The following is a 19,214-nucleotide window of genomic DNA, read 5'->3' as shown; positions in this document are numbered from 1 at the left end:
TATGCCCCCGGCCACATGAAACATTTGTCAGCCTGCGGCTTTACAGTGTCCTGCCCACAGTTTTTAAAGGGGAAACTGAATCATAACTCAAAATGCAGGGTCTGTGAGAGAAACATGTTTCAGAGGCTCTTTTGGTGTGTTTAGGGAAACTAAGGCTGACTGGACTTTAAAATCTTTCATGTTTGTAAATTTATTTATTTGTAATATTTCCAGTGGCCATAACAGAGCAAGTTTTGTAGCACTTTTTAAACATTGAAAGAGATTTTTTAAAATAAGCAACTATTGCTCATTATCTTAGAAATCAACCTTATATTTTTTAATATGCCACTTCAGGAAAATTACAAGTAATGGAATATGTAGGCAATTTTGCAAATCTGTTTGGTAAAAGACTGTTTTCTTTTGAGCTCTGTCGACTTCAGTGCACAGTCTTACGGGATGAGTGGCATGAGCTCTGGTTTCTGTTTGTTTTGCAGGTTGGCTGTACCCTCAAGGCACATAGTGTTTCTTGTCTCTCCTTTGCCAAGATTATTGGGAAGACCTCACCAGAAACCTCCTCCCCTAGATCAATTCAGAGAAATGTCTCAGCATGTTTTACCTGCATGGTATGCACCGTGTTTGTGTGTGTGTGCATGTGAGTGTGGTTGACTGGGGGAGTGCAGACTATCAGTCTCACTTTGACTCGCAAGCAGACTGCACACAAATATTGTGGGTACAGATAGCTGTTGCTATAGCAATTCTCATTGTAGATCTGTGGGAGTATCAGGGGAGTCTAATTGTGGATGATATTCAAGCAGTTTTTTTATAATCTGGTTTGGTGGTTAAATACATGATATAAATAAATATACTCAAACATCACATTTGTTTATTTACATGTCAGAGTCCTGAACTACCAAATGTGAACTGGAGAAAAACTAAGTAAACCTTGGCCTTTGACCTTTAGTGCATTTTTCACAAGTGTGACTGCTATATCAATGTGTGGTAGTCAGTTGGGACAGACCACATGCGGTACATCATTTTAGAAAGGTTTGACAGCTCCCCCTACTGTTACATCTTATCAACTACAACAAGCTGTTACAAGATTCATGCCATTATTAACACTCTATTGCATCAGTACCCAAGCCGATGATACAGTTCATACTATATGTGTGAAAACAGAATAAAAAAATTGTTCAACTATTTATTAAAAATCCTACATTGCACGTTCAACAATTTCAGCAATGTGCACTTCCCTATACACAAAAATGATACAATGAAATAAATTCAGTATGCAATAAACATATTTACATATTAGACAATCTCTTATATTGCATCCATCTCTATTATAATTATGCACTCAACAATGAGCACATTTCTGGGACATATCTCAACATTCAGGGACATCACATGGTCGTGGAAAATGTCTTGCTCATACTGTTGCTCCTCATACTGTTCTAAGGTAGTACAGATATCAGATAAACACATTTCTTACCAAAATAAAGCTCTGAGAGAATTTGAATCATGACATAAAGAGCACTTGGGTTTCCTCTGATTTCCCCACAGTATCATTTACTCACTTGTTAATTAGAATATAGAAGAAGTTAACAAACTCCCTCTTAGCATTGTGTAATAAACAAAAAAAAATTATGGACAACAAACCTGAAAATCCTCTAAAACTGTGATGTATTACTGACATTCAAGAGAATGACCTTGTGTGAAATCAAATGTGTATTTTGCGTACAGCTGCGCAGTCTGAATTAGATTTTAAAAATGCAACATCTTGACATTAAACAAACAGATGTTTTGCTATCACCACACACATACTGTATATTCAACACACTGATATAGGTCTACTGTGTATTTTGATGCACTGAAACTCTTCTCAGTTTACAGCAAACATACTATTACAGTGTATTACAACTCAAAGCTTGGTTCATGACACATTCTTTTTTGTTAACTATGCAAATTTGCAGTTGGTCATTTGACAACCAATGGAAACACCTGCTCACATCTGCATTTGAAAAGCACCCAAAGGAAGAAGGTTCTCCGGCTGCATGTGAGGTTGCTGCAGTGTTTGTGCAGGTACAGACAACAGACTGGTCTACAGTAGAGCGGACTGCTGACAATGCATTGTGCCCCACCCCCTGGGCATTTCTGTCTGGGTGACATGTCACAGACCATCCATCATGGCCAGAAGGTCGTCTCCTTTGCTGCTAGCACTGGGAGATTGGTCTCCAGACTCTGTGAACTCTCCCATGATCTTGGCCAGCTCAGCATTGCCCTGTTGGTCCAGAAAGACAATGTTATCCACCAATCACAGTGTTGGAGTGGGCACAGGCATTTACACCTCATTAGAGTAAATCCTGTTTGACTGGAAAAGCCTCACATATCTGTTCATTGACTGTACAATGTAACCTTAAGCCCATCATTAAGATAAGCAACATATGGCCAAGGGGGCAAATAATGGCGGTTGTTTATCAAGGCTAAAAGACACCCAACTAGTTGTGAGGCTGACATGTTAGTGCAGACTACAAGATTTTTGCCACAATTTGCCTGTCCCAGAGAAATTTCTCAGATCTGAGATAAAAACCGCGAAAAAAGCGCGAAATTTAATCATAGCCAAAAAAGAAGATGCGCTTGTAGTTGGGGCACCTTTTAATTCATAGAGCAGTAATCCAATCAGAGCACACAAGGAAACAAGGCTGTGAGAAGGGAAGCGGACCGTCCAAAACAAAACAACCATCATGGCTACAAAGAGGGTAAAGATGGGGATTAGTGTTCTGCGTGGACACAAGAGATGGAGGAGAGGCTCACTGAACTCAAGCCCTTGTCAAGCTCCATTTCTAGCCAGGCGTAAGGAAACCTGGCATCATTTGTGACGATTGACTTCTCGCCTGTTTTTGTTGAATCTTGTAATGAATACACCTCATCTGAGATCAGTTGCGTCGTTTATTCACCCTCACATCAACATGACAACAGTCAGGGACAAAAAATTTCTTGTGGGTTAAGCAGTCTTGCAGTCCGCACTTGCCCTTAGATGACAGATGTATGGTTGGACGTTTTGTCACTTAATGTGCAGTAAAATTTTGATTTTAACAACACATATACTAGATATCCAATTCCTTTCTTCTGAAACAAACAGTTTGTGAGTAGATAAGCTTTACCTTTGTTGCTTGGATGTTTATTACTCCATATGAAAGCTCATCTGGTCTTGATATTAATGCTTCTCTGTGATAAAGGAGAGTCACAATGTTAGCTTAGCAAACAATTAAAACAAGTTAAATCTTTTTTAAACAAGGAAAAGTAGCAGTTTCATTTGATGCCATATAACGCATTGACAGTACACACACAAATAAGGGGACTCACTCTTCTTCCTCATCGGTGGCAAAGAGGTTGACTCGGAAACCGCTGTCTGCGTTTCCTGGTTTCTGAACTTCTAACCCTCCCATTAACTTGGCCAACAGATTCAGCTCCTCTTTGGCCAGAGGGTTGGGAGCAGCATTGACCTGTTGACACACAGTGGATTGTTTACTTCAGTATATTTGTGCTAAACATGTTGCTAATAAGATCCTGCTCCTGTTGATGGTGCACCACGAAGTAGAATATGGTTCTGGACCAGGGTCACCTCAACAAATTCCTGTGTGTTATGTATTGTGGACACAGTACAGAGGTCAAGCCTGTTGGAGTCAATCTTTAAAATGTATGCATGTTTACAGTGCTCAAAGTAAACCAGTTTCACCTTCGTGTGCTGAGCAGAATTTTTTGACGTTCCTGACATGTGGGTTTCCACAGGACGGCTAACACTGTACCTGAATGAAAAGATGAAAAAGAGACAACATTTATGCCCATGCAACACAGTGTCAAATATAAACAACAAAAGTATAAATGCTTCATTTAAATGGTTCTTTTGCATGATGTCAGTACATTCTGTGTTAATACTGTATCTCAGATATCACTGTATAAATTAGAAGCTAAGTCAAGGGCTAATGAACTGGCTGGTTTAATCTTATACACAGATGCCACTCACCCTAGAGACTCCATCAGTTCTACAGAGTGGTAGGGAGTCCTAGGCATTTAAACTTTAGATTATATTGTTCCTACCTTGATGATATATGTAAACATTTAATGTAAAACCATGTGTAAGAGTCCCCAACAGTCAGTAGAAGTGATAAAACCCAGGGTTCCCTGGTGACCTGGGGATTAAGGAGACAACCATGAACTGCAGTATCTCACATCCGCTCAGGTACCTTTGATGCATGTCATCTCTCCCCTAATTTCCTGACATCTCTCAACTGTCAACTGTCAATATAGGCATAAAATGCCAAGATAAACTTTAGAGAATGATCAAACATCTTGGGTGACTGGTGGCACATTGTCCAGATGCCTTTGACTTAGTACCTCTAAATATCTCATGACCTGAATGATGGAGTCATAAACCCACTGTCCCACTGACCCATTGCTTAAGGACCATAAAGTCGTACATGTTTGTGCCTAGTTTGGTGACCCTGTCTCCAAATATCTCAAAAGATCCTTCCCGGGTGGCAGAGGTGTAGCTTCCTCCATTGTTGAACTGCAGCCTGTTCACCTCTTCACCAGTGCAGCTAAACATCCTGGAAATACCAGACACAAAAACACAAAATTTCTCTGATGAAAGTAGTTCCATTTAGTGGAACCCTTTAGTTGTCTGTTATGTATTAAATGTTTCACTGTGGACATACGATCCTTAAGTAATTTGATCCCAGCTAAACATACATCACATCTAAAATTAGAATGCAAAGACTTGTTCAACAAAACCTCTGTAATGCAATTAGCTGCAGATAGGCCTACTTAACATCAGATTACAGTGTCTGGGAACAATCAGAAAAGAAAGTGTATGAAAGACAAAAAGGCAAACATTAAAGACCAAAGGTACATTTTTTTCCTCCACAAAGCCACTTGTTTATTCTCACTATCTCCATCATTCTTTAGAGTGAAGATTACAGTGCTACCTTATCAGCCCAGGAACTTGTGTTCCATGAGGCACAGGACCACTGGTGGGAAGTACAAAGCGGCCATTAGAGTTCTGTACTTTGTCCTTCAGGAAAATAGACACCTGGCACAGAAGAAGACACACAGCAAAAAGCTTGTGAGGAGAATGAAACAAAACAAAAAAACCCAGTATCTTCTAATTAATACCCTCTCCATTATTAAATGTTAACTGTTAAATGGACTTACCCTTATATGCATGTCTTGGAAGAAGATTAGAAGAGTTTGTCTAATCAGCTGGAAGTCACCACTAGACAAGGGTGTATACATCTAAAAAGTGAAAATGAAAGTCAAAATTAAAAATATCTGAAGAGAAAAAGAGGAGAAAAGGTGTGTACTTCAGAGTTGGAGATGAACTGAACGGAAACAGAAACACACTCTCCATGTACTAGCAGCTGTATATTCAGTCAAACCTCCATTTCTGTTAGTGGTATAAGTCACTGCCCCTTAAAATGCTGATATTGAATTCTTCTGTTGTTGCCTTGGTATCAGTTTGTTGTTCGATTGGATGGTTTACTTCATCTACCTTATTTTGACTGGTAATACAGGTGGACCTGGATACTGTTTTCTGTTGTGTGACAAACCCTGACATGTGTTTCCTATTCTTGGCCAGGCAAGTTGTACTACATGGCAGTGTCTTTAATCCTGCCCGAGGAGAAGCAATGACTCGCAATGTATCACCAGATATGTTAGTGTTAAGCCAGTTCATGATATACAGTTGAGTATGCATGTGTAAAACTATAATAAAAGTATTCCTGTTTTTACATTTGAAGTTATTTCCCCCTCTACTTTATTTCTCTTTGTATTATTTGACAAGTTTTGGTACCTTTTTGCATTTTTCCTCTTTCAACATATGACCTAGTTCACTAACGGCCAAAACCTCAAACAACTTGCAGCACACTGCAGAAACCACCTATAGACAATGTGTGATGTTGCTACCCATTCCTGTAAAAAGGGTAAAGTCACACGTTTCGTACCTCTATGAGCTGTCGGTATGTCTCATCAACCTGACTGAGAATGCTGGGAGTGTCTTTCACAAAGTCCTTGATTGCATCCATGTGGTTGAAGGACACTAGGAGGATGTCCTTTGGCCGGGGACACAGGAGTACCTGGTACTTGAATGCCATGGTCATCAAGTCATAGAGCTGTAAAGAGGAAGACATGCATCACTTGGTTGACTCATGCATTAAAAACCAGCAACTGATTCTGTTGCATAATAAACAGCAGAGGGAGCCACATCCAGTATATGAGAAATATACATTATATACGCTACTACTGCTATACACTTGTTATATAAATATAAAGTATTGATTGATGTGTTGATTTATGTCATGTAGATGCAAAGCATGTTAGATTTTGAAATACAATTCTAGTGTGTATACTGATGAACCTATAAGACAAACTGGGATCACTGTGTGGTTGATGGTTGATGGACAGTTAGTATGTGGATAAAGTTTGTGCGATGAAGCGGAAATTCAAATTAAAGGAAAAAGGGAACAGAATTGAAAGAATTCAAAATGTGCAGGTTATAAAACAGTATACAGCTGTAGGCCAACATCACTCTACCTTGTCCATGCTAGCTTGATTGAGTCTCATTATGGAGGCATGGGCCAGCCTATCGAACACAGTCCGCAGGGCCTTCTTGGAGTAAAGCTCCTGTGGCTTGAAAAGCTCCTCCAGGAACTTTTTGTTGAACATGGTGGTGATGATGTCATTCATAACTAATGAGGCAAACAGCACAACAGAAATGTCCACAAAAAGTTAACTAAGGTTGGACAAATGTAGGCTCGGAAGCAGGCAGATGAGCATTCTATACTACATGTTGGCCAAAACCATTTCATCCAACGCCTAATCCCAAAGGCCCTAACAAAGCAGCAGCATGGAAAGCCATCAGCATGTATCCTACTTGGTAGCAGGCCTGCAGCCAGGTAGGAAAATTGCAGTGTTTAAACTCCCCTTAGCCTTTTTGTCAATTACCATTGCAACTGACAAAAATTATCACAATCACATTTTCCAAACATTTCACATACTTTTTATCACCTCAAAGGTGAGCTTGGGTCGTATTTTCTGTAGTGCTACTTACCCATAAGCAAGCCAAAGTTCAACTGAAAAAAGGAGCTGTGACAAGTACAACACTGCTATCAGAGCAGAGACAGACAGTGTGGTGACCCCAGATGAACTTCTTGAAATATGCAGAAAAACAAGTGAAATGTACACTTACAGACAACCACAGTACATTGTTTGACAGCTGATCTATGCATATGAGATTTCATCTGTTGTGTATTTATCATAGCCAAAGCAGAGTGAAGAGCTACTAATGCATTGGTGCATAACTATACTGAAGCTCTGGAATAATACCTCTCTTTCTGTCCTCCTCTATCCAGCCAGCTATTGAGGAAACTTTGTGAATTAAAAGGAGATAGATAAATGCAATGATGCTCTGAAAACAACTTCATTCAATGTGGTCAAATGAGGCTCAAATGAGGCATTTAATGAGTCGAACAGTACTGTGCAAAAGCTTTTTTTTGGCACTTTAGATGTTCAATTTCTAATCCATCATGCAATACCATCAGGGTGACATCTGATCAGTCCCAAATGTATCTGCAGCAAGACAAGAACACCAAACACACATCCAGGGTTATAAAATTATCTTCAGCAACAACAACAAAAAAAAACCAGACCAGACCAAACAGATCTGGTGCTGCTGGTTGGCTACAGCAAAATTTTTCCGGTCACTCCACTTTGTATGATGTAAACTGATAAATAAATACTATTCATTGCATTATCTCTGAGAGCATCCTTACTTTACTTTTAGTGCTCTAAAACGTTTGCACCGTACTGCACACATACTGTATGTGTATGTGACTATGATTCATTTCATGTAATTTTGGGAATATAGATAGAGAAGTTCACTGACAATGGACCACTGGGAATTACAGAGTGAAATCTACAGTGGGCTCCTAATTTCATGGTCTCTTGCAACAGAAACTGTTGTCTATGTTAGTTATGATTTTATCAAAATATGTGGATTTACAAACTACAGCCAATCGACTGATTAACTTCAACTCTTGACTTGACTTTATATGACTTTATCTGAATCACCGACACTTGTGAATACACCGTCCTGTAAACGGACAAACCAGCTTTACTGAATGTGCAGTTATAACGTTAACGCTTCACTGCAGGGTGACATTTGTGTTGTTAGCTGGATAGCTACTAAGCTAGCTACCTTTCTTAGCTTTGTCAGCAGGGATATTCTGAGCTCGAAGCCGCTGGTCCAAGATGTACAGCATCTCCCCACCGAGGTTGATGAAGAGCAGCGGCAGAGTCCTTGAAGACATGATGGTATTTGGACGGCCGAATGTCTACAGATAACAGCGGTAGCTAACGATTGTAGCTAGCTCGAATGCTTGCCGATGGGGTATCTATCTGTTTGGTAAAGCCTCTTCTGGTTGCCAGGCCACGAAGAAAACAGCCAATCGGAGGGCTGTGCGTTATAACGTACTGAAAAAGGGAGGGGTCAGGCGGATGTGAAAGCTGCTGTTTAACCATAGTGTGAATTAAATTGAGCATCCAGTGCACACGCAATATAATCCAAAATCCCAAACTGAAAACCACAGCTAAAAATACAATCTGAATAATTCATTTCAGAACAAAATTCTGCAACACTTAGTTTAGAGTAGTGGTTCCCAACCTACACTACTCCAAATTCACACAAATGTAAATGTTTCATATTTTGTGTTTGTTCCTGTAAAATACTGGGCACTTTCACCCATTTAAGCCTCCAAAACCCTTAAAATAAAACAATGACAGATAGATAAATCACTCTTTGGTTTAACTGCTCTCAACTTTGGTCCACACTGAGGCCATAACCTGTAATAACAACATGAAAAAAAAAATCACATTTTTATTGACAATGTTGTAGAAATGTTTTATGCTTAAACACAGTTAATAATGATGTAAGTGAATGAATAATGCAATTTATTTACACTTCAGCAGAGTAACACAGTATAAGGCTAAAGGTAAAATTGACTTTTCATACATTAAATTGCATTTCATTAGCTGCTCGATATGTTTTATCTGCATGAAAGTTACAGAAATAAACAAATTACTTCCACAATAGCAGGACATCAATAACAAATAGAAGATACTGTACAGAGTGGGCCTGAATCCTTCATGTCTTTTTACTGTGAAATCTCTCCGTTCCTGATGCGGATTTCTCGTGCCATCCTGCACACCTCGCAAAGTCCACAGAAAAAAGTCATCAAGGCGTCGTTGCATACTGTTCCCTGTGGTTAAAAGATTGCAAAAAAAAAATCACAACATAAGATGTCAACCCTTAGTTAGGACATTGCTGCAATTGAGATTTCGTAATTTCAGGGAGCACCCACTATTTCTAAAGTTTATCAAGTCTTTCACAAGAGCCAAGTTAACAGTCATTCAGTGGCACTAGCCAAAGCATGAGAAAAAGGCTTCTGACAAGTTTGGAATATATAATAACTAAATTGTTCATATAAGTGACATACCTGAATACCATAGGTCAGTCTCATATGAGTCCTCATGGCTGTTAAGCCTCCTGGCACACAACCCAAGCAGCAGTTTTCTCCATACTTATTTGCTGTGTAGCAGCTCAAAGCAATTGGACAGAAGAAACCAAGAGCACCTGCACAAAATAAATTACATTGTGAATATGTGAAGCAAAATGTTTTTAGTGTCTCAGAAAAAAAGTTAAGTGATGCCAAAATGTGTCTGACATGTATGACAAAAATAAAATAATGTCAAAATGAAGCATCTTGAATTTTACTCACAGATTAAGCAGTCACTACAGCAGGAGCACAAGCCTGTGCTCCACTCTCCTGTTTGGACATTTGTCCCGAAGCTGCCTGCTCCTGGCTGATGGGTGATCACTGGGTTTGACATTTTGGATTGCTGGATCGGCTGGTTGGTTTTGATTAAGCTGCTTAATTGAGAACAAATTGAGCTGTTAGGACTGGAACAGAGTAAAAGTGTAGAAAAGCTGTGGGAGAAATGAACTCAACCAATCTTTCCATCTACCACAGCTGTTTCACATTTGGTCATATCCACTTATATATGATGCTATTAATTTCCAGAGTATGAGACGTCATGCTCTAAGCCTAATACAGATTCCATGTGTTATTCAGACTCCACATCTCAGTCAGTATTAATGAAGCCTCCTTTCAAAGCACGTAATTTATCAACAGACATTTCATGGACTTGGAAGTCTTCCTCAACACAGTCAGTGTGCAACACTTCAGCTTCTCATCCACTAAGGTTGCTCAGAAAATATTTTGCTACGATATTTGTATTTCAGTCTTGAAAGACTTGACTTGAAAAATGTTAAATATTTCAAGAATAACATTGTTTACATCATTTTAGAGTTTCTCCTTTAGGGGTTGTTTGTCTGTACATGGTCTAAAATTAATTAGGTCTGAACTAGATCATAATACTGGTATATAAAAAGTATTATTAACCATCTTGACTGGTAAATGTCACCATAGTAAAGTATAAATGGTCATACTATGAGCCATGAATACAAACTATTACATACAAAGGGATGTAAAATGAATATGAAGCTAATGATCGACCCGAAGTACAAAAGAACATGCAAGGGTCCATGTTATCTTATATCAATGCTGTCAAAAGGAGTTTAATGTGAATGCACAACTTTTAAAATACAAGTACAAATATAGTATTTGAGATTGAATGAGTATCATTTAAAGTAAATTAATAGTGAATTCTAACGTTAATCTGCTGAGAGGAAAGAGAGGTGTCACTTACCAGAAGAATCTGTCAGTCTGCACTCCTCCTGATCAAACTGACAAACTGCACACCACACAGGAAACTGTGACGAGCTTGAGCTGTGAAAAGCTGTTTTGCTAACAAACTGCTGTGTTTGAAGATGAGAAAGATCTGTGGTAATTCACTGGCAACCTTGGACCTTAAAAGAGAATAATCTTGGGTATAAAACAGAACAGCAACAGATCATTGGTACAGGTGTGTCTGTTAGGTTGTTGGATTTCAATGGTTTTTTAATCTCACATGTGATCAGAACAGTTCAGAGAACTCATGCAGCATTCAAGCGTCTTGTAGACCACACTTTAACAGAACTCCCGCAAATGCATCACGTCCTTTTTGTCACTTGGCTTGAGGTTTTAGTCAACCTGTGTCACCACTGCAGTTTGTAAAGGAAGGGTTGCATTTACTCAAGATTTGAATCAGCACAAGACTCCAAGAACTTTTTTTAAAAAATAATTAATTAAAACCCTGTCAGGGAACGGAGATGTTCATATGTTTGGCCTTGTTACACTCACACATGGTTTCATTTGTTAGTATTCCAAAACTAAGATCTGAAATGATTTGATAGATTAATGGAAATTTGCGTAGTGATGGTGATATCTCTGGAATTTATTTTGTCATCCAGCATATTGGATATGAAATGTTGACCATGAGGTTTATTTCTGAGGCCATAACTTATGGTGATGATGAAGTGAGAACCTTTTAGTATTTGGACAAATTAAGAGAAACATTGAAATATAAGACAGCAACCCCACCTGTACAGCCTCTAAAACGACCAGTTTCATCAACATCTCTCTATGTGACAAATGTTTTACTCATTGCAGGAATTTTGCAGTGGATTCATCATATTGTACAGCTGTTCCTGTTATTGTTTCTGGCTCCTGTGTTGTATTTAATAGCCTTTTCACCTTATGCACTTCGCCTCAAGCATCATACTGTCATGTGTGAGTGAGTGAGTGTGAGCAGAATGCAGATTTAAATAATTTTGCACAAAGCCTGCAGAGAAATGCCTAAACAGTACTGAAACAATGAGAAGTTTAGTATTAATACTGTGGTTACTTAATATCTAATATTATGCAACATCTTTCTGGAGACATATCTAACTTTTAGTAGTTTTTGATAAAACTACAGGAAGTTTGCTTTTGACAGATCTGTGTACAATCTAGTTGAGTTAGCTACTTAAGGAAACACTTTGCACAAATGAGCAATGGCCAGTTCACTTGTTTTGTGCAGATACATCTTTAATTGATGGCAATATATTTCAGCACAAACAAAATTTCAAAGCTCATTTTAACATCACTTTCTAGGTCACTTTATTCAATTTAATTCTGACATTTTCAGACAACTCTGACATCAACCTGAAAGCAAAAACAAATAATATTTTATGATGGTACCATGTGAAAAAAGGGAGTTGGTTATCAGAATGCCGCATTACCACATCTAAAGGTGTAAAAGTAAAGACACTGGTCAAGACAAACATGTAGAATCAAGCGTTGTAATATACAGTATATGTTGTCTTTTATTGGGCCTTGGCTGCCTCTGTCCCCGTGGAGGCTATACTTTGCTTCATCTGTAGTCTCTTCTCTGCTTTCTGCTTCTGCACCTCTTTGAAGACCTGTGAAAAGACACACGAAAAAGTGTCAGAGGAGGCACAACACCTTCACAATACCCAACACATTCAACATGTTCATCACCACACTAGAATAACAGGGTCATTTCTTTGCTACCTTAATGCAGAGCGCCTTCTTGGCCACCCAGCGACGGGTGGCCCGTCTGTAGTACTCTGGGGGGAAAGTGTAAGTGATGCCCAGCTGCTCACACACTCTCTCAAAGGCATCATAGCGAACCAACCTAAGGTGTTTCAAAAGCTTTTTTCTTCGGTCAATGGCCATGAGCATCCGCCTCTTGTTAGCTTTGTCCTGGAATGAAAAAAAACATGAATGATTGGAGTTGGAAATCAAATATGATGCAAAGAGGCTCAAATAGGAAGAAATGAGGACCTCAAGTGAAGCAAAATTTCTGCTTATGAGGAGATGCTTAATTACAAATCTAAGAGAGAAACAGTCCAAAAGGTTACATAACCTCTATTCCCTATCTATGTCAGTTTTAACAAAAATGTTCAATGTATGATGTAACATGGAAATTTCCAACCATGACTGTGCTACGCATGTTTTTATTTCATGTGGGGGAGTATATACAGGATATCCTGTAGTTCATGCACGCATGACACCAGAGGAAGGCAGAGAGGAAATGTGGGGACATATACGTGAACAGTTTTAGTGGTGCAAGTCAACACCAATAATACATGTTACGTCAACAAAAGATTTTTTTTTTTTTTTTATAAAGACTGCCCATAGAACAAGTTTCGCCGCTTAGAATGCAAGGGAGAAAAATGATGCTAAAATGATGCCGACTCTACTCCCTCGCTCACCTTGTGATGTTTCTGCAAGTGCTCCTGATAGTTTCGGATTCTTGCTGTCAAACTAGCCACTGAAGGGAAAGACAATAAAAGGGGAATCAGCATACAATTAAAATAGGCTAGATCCTCTCTTTGTACTTCAGTGAGAACATTTTGTACAACACTGAAGCAAAGGAACTCACCCCGGACTTCCACGGAGTCTCGGTCATTCTCATCCCTCTGGACTTTTGCAACCAGTTGCTCCTTTTTCAGCTGTAGCTTGTCACTCTGAGGACATGAACACACAGTAATCAATTACCTGTTTATGACTCTACTTTTTCAAAGAGGCATGTGAGTGTACATTTCAAAAAAAAAAAAAAAATCAATTAATAGCATCAAAATTACTGGAGAAAAAGAAAACAGAATAAAAACATGGCAAGGCAATCTGTTGAGACACGACAACTTACATGACACGCTAACTCCAATGAAAGAAGTCTTTTGACAAGATCATCAGTCCTGTTAACAGAAAAAACCTTGTTAGAAAAGTAGTGGATTCATGTAATAAATATATCAATATAATGAATCATAAATATACTTTTTTTTTTTTAACTCATTTTATGGAAGGTAAGGTATATATGTACGTTTGAGCGAGGGGTACAGCCGCATAATCCATCCTCAGCATTGTTGGAGGAAGATCGCTGAGCTGGCTTGGAGGGCCTGGAAGAAACAAAAGATTTGGTTGAAAGATGAACATTTAAAAAGTGTTGGAATATGGTGAAATTAGTGTCGAAGCAGCCTCATAAGATACCTGTCTTCTTTTTCTTTGCACCCCGAGCATAATGTCTCACTGCTAGTGGAATGGCAAAGCTCCCTGGAACTGAAGAGAGAGGAGAAAAATAATAAATGTGTAGTGAGTGGACAGAATGATGGAAACAACCAAACACAACTTGATGACGGCTAATATGAGCTCAGAAGACGCACAACAGCTGCCTGAAGAACAGGGGAATCCATAAGAAAAACTGCAATGTGTTCCAATGTTGCAGGACAAACTAATACATGACACTGGCCAGACACAAAAACATTACTCAGTGAACGATTAGCGATTGCCAGTCAAACATGACTCAACTATACGGAAACTTCAAATAAGGCAAAGGAACTACTACTACTGCTACTGCTACTACAGGGATGACTCAAGGCATCAGTGACAGTTTCAACAAAGATGCATGAGTGTCACAAGCTGGTTTGTATGTCAAGACTACCGCAACAACACTTAATAAGAAGCACAATAGCTGAAGGGCAATTCAATAATGGAGTATGGTCTGATGATCAGCCTTTTCCCTTTTAAACCACACATCTTTTTGTTCAAAAAAAGCCAAATATAGTTTACATGTGATGAAATAAAGTGGTGGGTTTATATCTCTTTTTATTAAGTCCAATTAATTAGGCAAACAGCCCATTTTTAGGACCCGGACCATAAATGCAAACATAGTTATCTCATGTTTACATAAACCAAGATGTTAATACCCTTTGTAGACATCCTGATCTATTCTAAAAATCTGATTTTTATCTTAAATTTGACATCATTGCAAGTAGGATCAAAGCTGATCTAAAAGGAAAAAAAGATAGCCTTGCTCTTTGTAACTGAGTTTCATATATTCATATATAGCAAGATTCTAACATTAACTGTGTATAGCGACATGTTCACCAGCCCTTCAAGTTGTGAATTAATGCATACCAAGGATGACAAAAGTATGTCTGAGGAGTTCCATGTTCTTTGTACAGAGCCCTCTTTTAATTCTGTTGAAAGTAAGCTCTAAAAGACCCTTTAAGTGTGATCACTCCTGCATGTGGAAGGCCTTTCTGCTAGTTACCAAACGCAGCATCAGAATATATTTTATTGCATGCTACTTAGCATGAAGGGGATATTGTTTGCATTACAAGCTTCTTAGTGAGAGAAGCATTTCTACTCTGTTGTGTGAGATTTTTTTTACAGGCTGATAACTGATCTAGTTTAAGCTGCAGGACTCAGAACACAAACAAGATAATATGTAAAACTTGGCAACTCCCCCCCCTCTGATAACACAACCAGGCACATATCAGATGATGAGAAGACTGTGGTTTTCAATATCATAAAACACCAAATGATGTTGTTTCCTGTGAAATACTGGTGGTTGACCCCTACATCAGAAATCCAGATACATGTAAAATTAACATCATGGTGCACTGAACCTGTTCTGGTGTCTCAGTGCTCTCTGCCCATTTGTCAAAATTACATAAAATGTAAACTTTTCTCCAATTATGCAAAAGATGACCTTTGACCTTTTGGATATAAAATTAATCACTTCATCATTTTTATCCTATTAGACATTTGTGTGAAATGTCGTCATAATTAGCATATGTATAGCAAAATGATTTATTTATTGACTCTATGACCCCTGACTTCTCTGAACTTGTCACAGAGTTGTGGCAAGAAGTGGTCAGCAAAAGGAAACCAACTGGTTGACAGTCGAGCCTGTTAATGGAGTTCAGATACATCGATGACCGTCAAGATGACAAAAATAAGGTGTCACAATGGGAAAATAGGTTTTGGCATTGTAGTAGACTTGAGGGGGAAATGAAACTATAGCTGCTGTAGATGCACTTGATATGATCATAATAAAGCTAGATGTTGCATTAGATTAACCAGACAAAGGAACACTGAGCGGTAGGTAACCACACACAAGCATTGAGTGAGAAGGGACTTTGAAGCAACCAAAACATCAATGCAAGCTCTGCAGCAGAGATGGGTTTGAGGTGGGCTGTTTTGTTTTTTGAGCAATTAACCTGCAACGCAGATGATTTGGCCGTTTCCTTTTTACATTATAAATGCTGTTTGTCAGACCTCTTTAACAGTACTGTTACTAAAAGCAGCCCACCTATAACAATGTCTTTTTTTTTTAGTTTGACCTCAAATTCTAGCCTCTTTCAGTTTGCATTGTTATGGGTTGAACAGTGGACACAACCCACTGTTGCACTAATACCACTTGTAGTTTACAGGCGTGCAATGTCTCCCAACTACCTATAATCGGATTAAAGACATTTTACAGTTTACATCACTGTCTATGGAAGGCAAGAGTAAATACTGACAACTTTTGTCTGTTAAAATCAAGACCTTGAAATTTTAAGGCCTTGTTTCCATAACATTCACTTTTCTCAATAGTATAAGTTTAATTTCAGTTTAGTTTAATTAAATTGAGTGACTATGGGCATTTTTAGGGTAATTAATCTATATAATCTCGAGCTACAACCATTTTGATTTTTTTTTTTTTTACTTTCCTGCCCGTGGAGAAGCTTTTCTGCTAGTTAGCATGAAGGGCATGTTGTCTCCAAAGCAAGCTTCGAAGTGAGGGAAGCATGTTTACAGGACGATAATACAACTCATCTACAAGTTTAAACTGCATGACTCAAGGAGTACAAGCAAGATCACGCGTCAAACACTGGCTACATGTTTGTTGTTATATGTTTAGTTTAAGCTAGGTTAAGAATGAAAACTGGCACTCGGAAGGAAAAAAATCTCACAATATACACAATTATTGAATGTGCCTCAATGAAAGTCATACACTATTAAGCATTTTAATTTAGAAGTGCTGCCTTGAATGTTGTTTCACAAGTAGTGAGGCGCTTTTCGCCACTGCAGCTCTCTGCAGTGCCCACTACTGTTGATATTAGGTGACTGATGGTGCCCTAGCTAAAGTGTCGACAGAATAGCAGTAAACAACCTGGTGTATTGAGATACATTAGCCAGCTGTTTGCTCCACAAATCTGCTCCGGTTCCGTGTGTTTTTCCTTCTAGCTCGCTCGGACTTACCGCAGCTGACTCTCGGTCCCGTTAATAAAGCCGAGTTGCATGTCCACGGTTTCACTGGCGTAGCAGAGGACAGCTCTCGCAAAACACCAGTTGAGGATTTCAGGACGGACCGCAGAGCTATGTTTGTGAACATGGCTCACAGGAGAGCTAACAAGGTAGAAAATAAATTCACTGAAAGTGAAGGAAATGTGACAGGTAGTTGTATTCGACCCCTACATGAGGTTCGCCATTTTTACTAGACCAAACTAGCCGAGTGAGGACGGAGGAATGTTTGTCCTAGGCTAAGATAACGATCCCAGAACACATCGATGGGTTAAATTAGAGCGATCAGTTTCGATTTCTCTCACAAAAACAACTGTGAATTTAGATTTGTAGCCTCCTTGTTCACTTTTAATTTATTTTTAGCATTATAGATTGTTAGTTAAACAACTAAATCATTCTATTTACTGTATTTGAGAAGGTTTGTAGTGGCTTTAATTAGAAACAAGTAGGTTTAAGGTTGAATGATGTGTTTTAGCTAGTGTAAAAAACACGAACAATAAGGGAATTAATCAAAAATACTCAACAGTAATGGTTTATATATTATTGTAAATAAACTAAATAGTATTGTATCTGTCCATATTAATATGAATATGGACATTTACAATACCAAATTGCTCTGGTAGCTATGTTATATATTTCTAAATTACAGTCAAAAGCAGAATATATTCAAGGGTGGAGGTTTCAAAAAATCTTATGATCTTATAATAATAAATAAAACTTCCCAGTTTCTAATTGAATGAATGTTAATCCCTTTATGCAGTGTAACATCCATTTCCTCCATCTTTTACAACTAAATTGATTTATAAAGCTGTTTGGGCTTCACTGAAATGAATGAGCAAATATAGTCATAAAATTAAGTGTCTCACTAACCTCAGAGTTAACCTCAGAGTTATCCTAAGTCAGGATAAAGTTGATACTTTTTAGACCCATTTCAATGAAAAAACAAACCCACAAAAACAACAAAACCTTAGTTGGATTTATTTAGTCTAGAAACCATTTGCCAAAAAGGGCCTCAGTTTACCTGAAATCACCCCGGGTTTAATAAGGTTGCTTTGTTGATTGATGATTTTAGTTTACTTCACTGTGTTTTGGAAACTGTAGGCTACTCTGCTTCCATTTTAAATCACATCCATTCGCTACAGAGAACAACATTTTGGATAAGAATGGTTGGTAAACATCAAATGTCGAGGTAAAGTGGTGAATCATCAGTCAGTGGGAAAAACATCTTTCTGTCTTCATAGGGTTTAATATTTTTTATTCAAAGAAACTGTTTAGACCATGTCTTTCTAGCATAAAAGTACTTTTGTGGATTCCACAAGATGTTGGAAGCATTACTTTGAGATTCTGCTGCATGTGTATATGATTTCATCCCACAATTTATTCTACCACATCTAAAAAGTCTTCAATTGGATTCAGATGTGGTGACTGCCGAGGCCACTTAAGTTCACTGAACTCATTGTCATGTTCTTCAAACCAGTTTAAGACGACATGGTCAGAAACAATACTCAGATACGGTGTTTCTTAAGAAAACATTCCTCATACAAGCCTAGACTACTGACACAAGGCAGGTTGGGTCCATGGATTTATGCTGTTGACATTAAATTCTGACCCTACCATCTGCTGCCTCAGCAGAAATTGAGATTCATCTGACCAGGCCACGTTTTTTCAGTCTTCGGCCGTCCATTTTCGATGAGTCTGTTCCCACTGCGGCCTCAGATTTCTGTTCTTGGCAGACAGGAGTGAAACCTGACATGGTCTTCTGTTGTAGCCCATTTGGACTCAAGGTTCAACGTGTTGTGCATTCTGAAATACTTCTTCTGTCCACCACAGCTGTAAAGAGAGATTATCTGAGTTACCGTAGCTTTTCTGTCAGCTCCAACCAGTCTGGACATTCTCCTCTGACCTCTCTCATGAACAAGGTGTTTCTGTTTTCACAACTGCCACTTACTGGTGTTTTTCACACCATTCTGTCCAGCCTGTCTGGCACAACAACAAGCATCCTATGGTCAAAGTCACAAAGATTTTGTTTCCACATTCTGATGTTTGATGTGAATGCTAACTGAAGATGATGATGATTTTATGCACTGCACTGCTGAATGAATAAGCAGT

The 19,214-nt window shown here is 38.6% G+C and overlaps 2 protein-coding genes across 4 annotated transcripts; both read right to left on the bottom strand.

The window, feature by feature from the left end:
• Positions 1-1,173: 1,173 nt before the first annotated feature.
• On the bottom strand, positions 1,174-9,187 carry oscp1 (organic solute carrier partner 1). Of its 3 annotated transcripts, XM_022764319.1 has the most exons (11): positions 8,231-9,187; positions 7,360-7,401; positions 6,568-6,722; positions 5,979-6,146; positions 5,191-5,271; positions 4,965-5,068; positions 4,458-4,586; positions 3,716-3,785; positions 3,343-3,482; positions 3,141-3,204; positions 1,174-2,257 (listed from the first exon to the last, which is right to left on the bottom strand). In XM_022764319.1, exons 1-11 carry the CDS (start codon positions 8,340-8,342, stop codon positions 2,147-2,149), a joined length of 1,176 nt encoding a protein of 391 aa, XP_022620040.1. In that variant the 5' UTR covers positions 8,343-9,187; the 3' UTR covers positions 1,174-2,146. The 3 variants fall into 3 exon arrangements, with proteins under 3 accessions (XP_022620040.1, XP_022620041.1, XP_022620042.1); XM_022764320.1 differs by lacking the exon at positions 7,360-7,401; XM_022764321.1 differs by lacking the exons at positions 7,360-7,401; positions 8,231-9,187 and adding an exon at positions 7,085-7,091.
• Positions 9,188-12,050: 2,863 nt separating this feature from the next.
• mrps15 (mitochondrial ribosomal protein S15) lies at positions 12,051-17,313 on the bottom strand. The gene is made up of 8 exons (XM_022764336.1): positions 17,064-17,313; positions 14,025-14,093; positions 13,858-13,933; positions 13,684-13,732; positions 13,420-13,504; positions 13,250-13,308; positions 12,546-12,737; positions 12,051-12,433 (listed from the first exon to the last, which is right to left on the bottom strand). Exons 1-8 carry the CDS (start codon positions 17,194-17,196, stop codon positions 12,338-12,340), a joined length of 759 nt encoding a protein of 252 aa, XP_022620057.1. The 5' UTR covers positions 17,197-17,313; the 3' UTR covers positions 12,051-12,337.
• Between the last annotated feature and the right edge of the window lie 1,901 nt (positions 17,314-19,214).

The sequence above is a fragment of the Seriola dumerili genome, unplaced genomic scaffold (assembly GCF_002260705.1).
Source record: "Seriola dumerili isolate Sdu_G_001 unplaced genomic scaffold, Sdu_1.0 BDQW01000533.1, whole genome shotgun sequence".
Lineage (NCBI taxonomy): Eukaryota > Metazoa > Chordata > Actinopteri > Carangiformes > Carangidae > Seriola > Seriola dumerili.
The sequence above is the reverse complement of the archived record's forward strand: the minus strand, read 5'-3'. Positions and strand labels throughout refer to the sequence as shown.